Source organism: Oryx dammah, unplaced genomic scaffold (genome assembly GCF_014754425.2).
Source record: "Oryx dammah isolate SB20612 unplaced genomic scaffold, SCBI_Odam_1.1 HiC_scaffold_23, whole genome shotgun sequence".
NCBI classification, from domain to species: Eukaryota; Metazoa; Chordata; class Mammalia; order Artiodactyla; family Bovidae; genus Oryx; species Oryx dammah.
Window position 1 is genome coordinate 97,099,082 of NW_024070207.1, and position 4,207 is coordinate 97,103,288.

Here is a 4,207-nt window from a genome sequence, read left to right on the forward strand (position 1 = left end):
AATTGCCAAAGGGAATTGTTTTTGAGTAAAGTTAATTTTGGCAGTTAAATATAAATAATTTTTTCATATTGTCAATCGACAATTTCAAAAAAAGCATAACCATATGTTTCTTATACATAAAAACAAAACTACACCTTGTCCTATTTTCTTCATATCTCTTCGCATGCAGTGAAAGATTTATGCATTGGTTTTGTCAGGAGTGAAAAATATTTTCTCAAGGTTAAGTTATCCAAGAATATTGGTATATAAATAATAAAAAATGTTACCACGGAAGGTTCTAGAATATATTATAAAAATGGTATAAATACTGGAAACTCATCTCTTAAGAGATATATGAATGGGAAGGAGAACTAACTAGATTTTATTCAAGTTATTTTGGTTATAAACAAGATTTACCTTAAAACAGTGCTGTAAATTTCACATTAAACCATTAAAATACTGTTTTTGCAATACTCTGTAACAAAACTATACTGGTGTGCTTTGGAAGGAATGAGTTATCGCTAGATTGTGGTCAGTTTCAAATGTATACAAAAGTAGACAGAATATTACAATAAATTCCCATATTCCCATTGTTACCAATCCAACCTTGGGTCCACTCGCCCTCATGCAGTACAGCTAATCTACTGACTCTGAGTTTTGGTGCAGAGAAATGCAGCATTTACTGCAGGGAACCAAGCAAGGAATTCAGGATAGCTAATGCTCAAAACACCCAAACTCCCTGATAGGTTTCAAAAGCATTTTGAAAGGCAAGTTGAGGAAGGGGCATCTCAGGGTATGTGATCGGCTTGTGCATAGTTCTTTGATTGATTGATGGTAAGGTACCAGGGTGATGTCACCGGGGTCAACATTATGAATCCTTAGGCACCAGTAAGTCTGGTGGGAGGTACATGCTCAGATCATCAAGTAGTTAAATTTCTTCCGTTTGGTGGTGGCAAATTAAAAAAGAAAACATTATTTTGACCATGCCACGTGGCTTGAGGGATCTTAGTTCTCCGACCAGGTGACCAGGGCTTGGACCTGGGCCCCTGGCAATAAAAGCCCCAAGTCCTAACCACTGGCCTGCCAGAGAATTCTCTGGTGATGGTTTTAACATCTGTAAAACAACTCAGGAAATGTACATAAAGGTATTATTATTTAGGTACTTCAGAGAGGAGCTAAGGCAGAGGATATGGGGCAGGGGTCTCTCCTAGAAAGGACCCACAGTGTCCTGCATCTCCCACCTTCAACAGTTACTGACTCCTGGCGATATTTCCTCACCCATTATTATTTTGAAGAAATGCTAAGATATTTTATGCATAAATATTTCAGTGTGCATCTATATAACAAAACTCTTTGTTAAATAAAATAATACCACACTACCTTTAAATGGGCTTTGAAAAGTTTTGTATTTATAACTGGAAAGGCAAAGCAGTTTCAAAGATGAGAACTTTGCTCTCAAAGTGTCTTGCATTGTAGGAGTGAATGTCGCCAAGGGACCATTTCATGTAAATTGGCAGTTATGTGAGCTATAGCTCTGAAGAACAATGCACTTCAGTCAACAAAAGTTCATGAGCCATGCTTTCCCCATCTGACTGGAAAAATAAAACTGCAGAATTACATACCAGCAAATATGGAGCTACATAAGTGCTTTCTCAAATCTTACATCGACTGTGTTAGAAGGAAAAAAAAAAAAGCTACTTGTTGGTCCCCTTTGTAATATTAAGGCATCTTTCAATCCTGCTTCAGTCATAAATATAACCTGGGAAGACTGGTTTTTAAAATGTTCATATTTCCGGCCCAGGTACACTAAAGGTTTATAAGAGTGATTCCCGACAGTCTGTGGTTTGTGAAAAAAGTACTGTGAAGAGGTCAGTTCTTTATTTTTCTTGAGATGGTCATACTTTTAAGTTTGATGATCGGCAATGCTATTTCATAATTATTCTTAGGTATTTGACATACTCTATGTAATGTATATGAATATGTTGAGAAAGGAATGTTTCCTGCCATATCAATGAATCAGATATTTTTTATATCATATTTTTCAGCCCTTCCATTGAGGTAAATTTTGAGTGGTATCATGCTACTTTATCGCAGGGTGGTACAGTTCAAGTAAAAAAATCACATGGATGTTTTATAAGGGTAGCATCCATGCTCAACAGTGATGCCCACAGGAAGTGTGTCTCTAGGAAAGCCAGCCCTGCTACACTTAGATCGTCTGAAGCCCAGGGTGAGCTTGTCAGAGAGGGACTCTGCTATGTCAGCATCCAGGGCCCCCATCTTGCTACCCAGAAGTCTGCTTCAAACAAAATGAAGACCCCTTGATTTCATTCCCTTCCCAATCCCTTTCCCTTCACTATTTCTGGAGATCAACCCCAGTCATGATGTTCAGGCCATATTTTTATGTCTCATCTACTCACAGGCACCCACATTCACCAGGGCCTCACCGCACCCACGCCCACCCCATATATCACATTGTTTATTAGGGGAAGGTACATTTTGTATTGTTCAGGGTCCCATGGGTTGCCTTCTTCCCTCCCTCTGTGCAGATCTTGAGCGGCCTGTGGACAGGGCATTGGTAGCTCAAGCGACTCCTGGATACCTGCTGTAAAACTTGAAAGGTTAAGGGTTTGCATGCATGAATCAACAAGGGACCTTTATTTCTTTAGGAAGCGATTTATTGGAAGAACTGGCAACACTGAAAGAAGGAAAACGTAAATGAACTTATTCTGCAAGGGCAATACTGCAGTCTGCATGGCAGGACTCGGGGGAAAGTCCAGGCCAGGCTCAGTCCTTCTTGTCGCCATCACCCAGGCTGAGCTTGTCAAAGTAGTACTCTGCCAGGGCACGTTCCGGGAACCCCACGTTGCTCAGGTTGCCGAGTTGGTTCCCCAGCTCCTTCATGGACTCCACCTGCTGGTCCAGGGAGCCGGTCCCCAGGAAGTGGCACAGGTGGGTGTCGCTGCTGTTGGTGGCCAGCTGGTACAGGTCGAGCAGGCTCTGGTTGATGCTCTTCTCCAGGTTCAGGGTGTCTTGGATGGCCTGGAGTCCACTCTCCCACTGTTGGGTCTCAGGCTTTCTGATGTCGACGAAGCAGATGCGGCCCCCACGCTGGATCTGCAGGAACATCAGGCTCTGGGCTGTCTTGCTGTGCTCGAGGGAGCGGAGCAGGAAGAAGTGGGAGAAACGCTTCAAGGCCACGTCATCATGGTCGAGGTAGAAGGCCACGGCCAGGCACTGGAAGGAGGCGTGGAACTCAAGGGTGGCGAGGCTGTTGAGCGCGGCCTCACACTCTGGGCGGTAGTTCTGATGCACCTGTGAGGGCGATGTGGGCAGCATGTTGGGCCACTCCCTGTCAGGGTGTGCGCCTTGGACGAGGTGTCTATGGGACAGGGGTCGGCGGGGCCAGGAGCACCGGCGCCAGCGGTCTTCTCGGAACCTTCCCATGGCGGACGATGTGGGCGGCCGGACGCTGGCTCTGGGCTAAATGGCAGGCGTTCTGGGTGCGGGCTCTGGAATGGACAGATAATGAGGTCTGCTGGACAAATAATGGGGTCTGCTGGGCGGGGTCAGTGCCTGGGCTTGCGATTGGTTAAGGAAGAGGTCACGTGGGTGGGCGGGATCTGTGGGCAGGGCGAGACCACTGTCTAGCAGAGCCAGGGTGTGGGCAGGGCGAGACCACTGTCTAGCAAAGCCAGGGTGTGGACAGGGCGAGACCACTGTTTATCAAAGCCAGGGTGAGGCAGAGCCACTTTGAGCTGAGTAATTCACATCCACAAGGTTTTAATTTTATTTATTTATTTATTTTTAATATAAGTTTATTTGTTTTAATTGGAGGCTAGTTGCTTTACAATACTGTATTGGTTTTCCCATACAGCGACATGAATCTGCCACGGGTGTACTCGTGTTCCTCATCCTCAATCCCCCTCCCACCTCTCTCCTTATACCCTCCATCTGGGTCATCCCAGTGTACCAGCGGCGAGCATCCTGTATCATGCTTGGAACCTGGATTGGCGATCTGTGTCACATATGATAATATACATGTTTCAATGCCATTCTCCCAAATCATCCCACCCTTGCCCTCTCCCACAGAGTCCAAAAGACTGTTCTATACATCTGTGTCTCTCTTGCTGTCTCGCACACAGGGTTATCGTTGCCATCTTTCTAAATGTCATAGATATGCATTAGCATACTGTATTGCTGTTTTTCTTTCTGGCTTACTTCACTCTGT

General features: G+C 44.7%; 1 protein-coding gene across 1 annotated transcript; it reads right to left on the reverse strand.

The window, feature by feature from the left end:
* Positions 1 to 2,763: 2,763 nt before the first annotated feature.
* On the reverse strand, positions 2,764 to 3,423 carry LOC120881661 (ferritin heavy chain-like). Its single transcript, XM_040265334.1, has one exon. The coding sequence runs from the start codon at positions 3,421 to 3,423 to the stop codon at positions 2,764 to 2,766; it is 660 nt and encodes a 219-aa protein (XP_040121268.1).
* Positions 3,424 to 4,207: the final 784 nt, after the last annotated feature.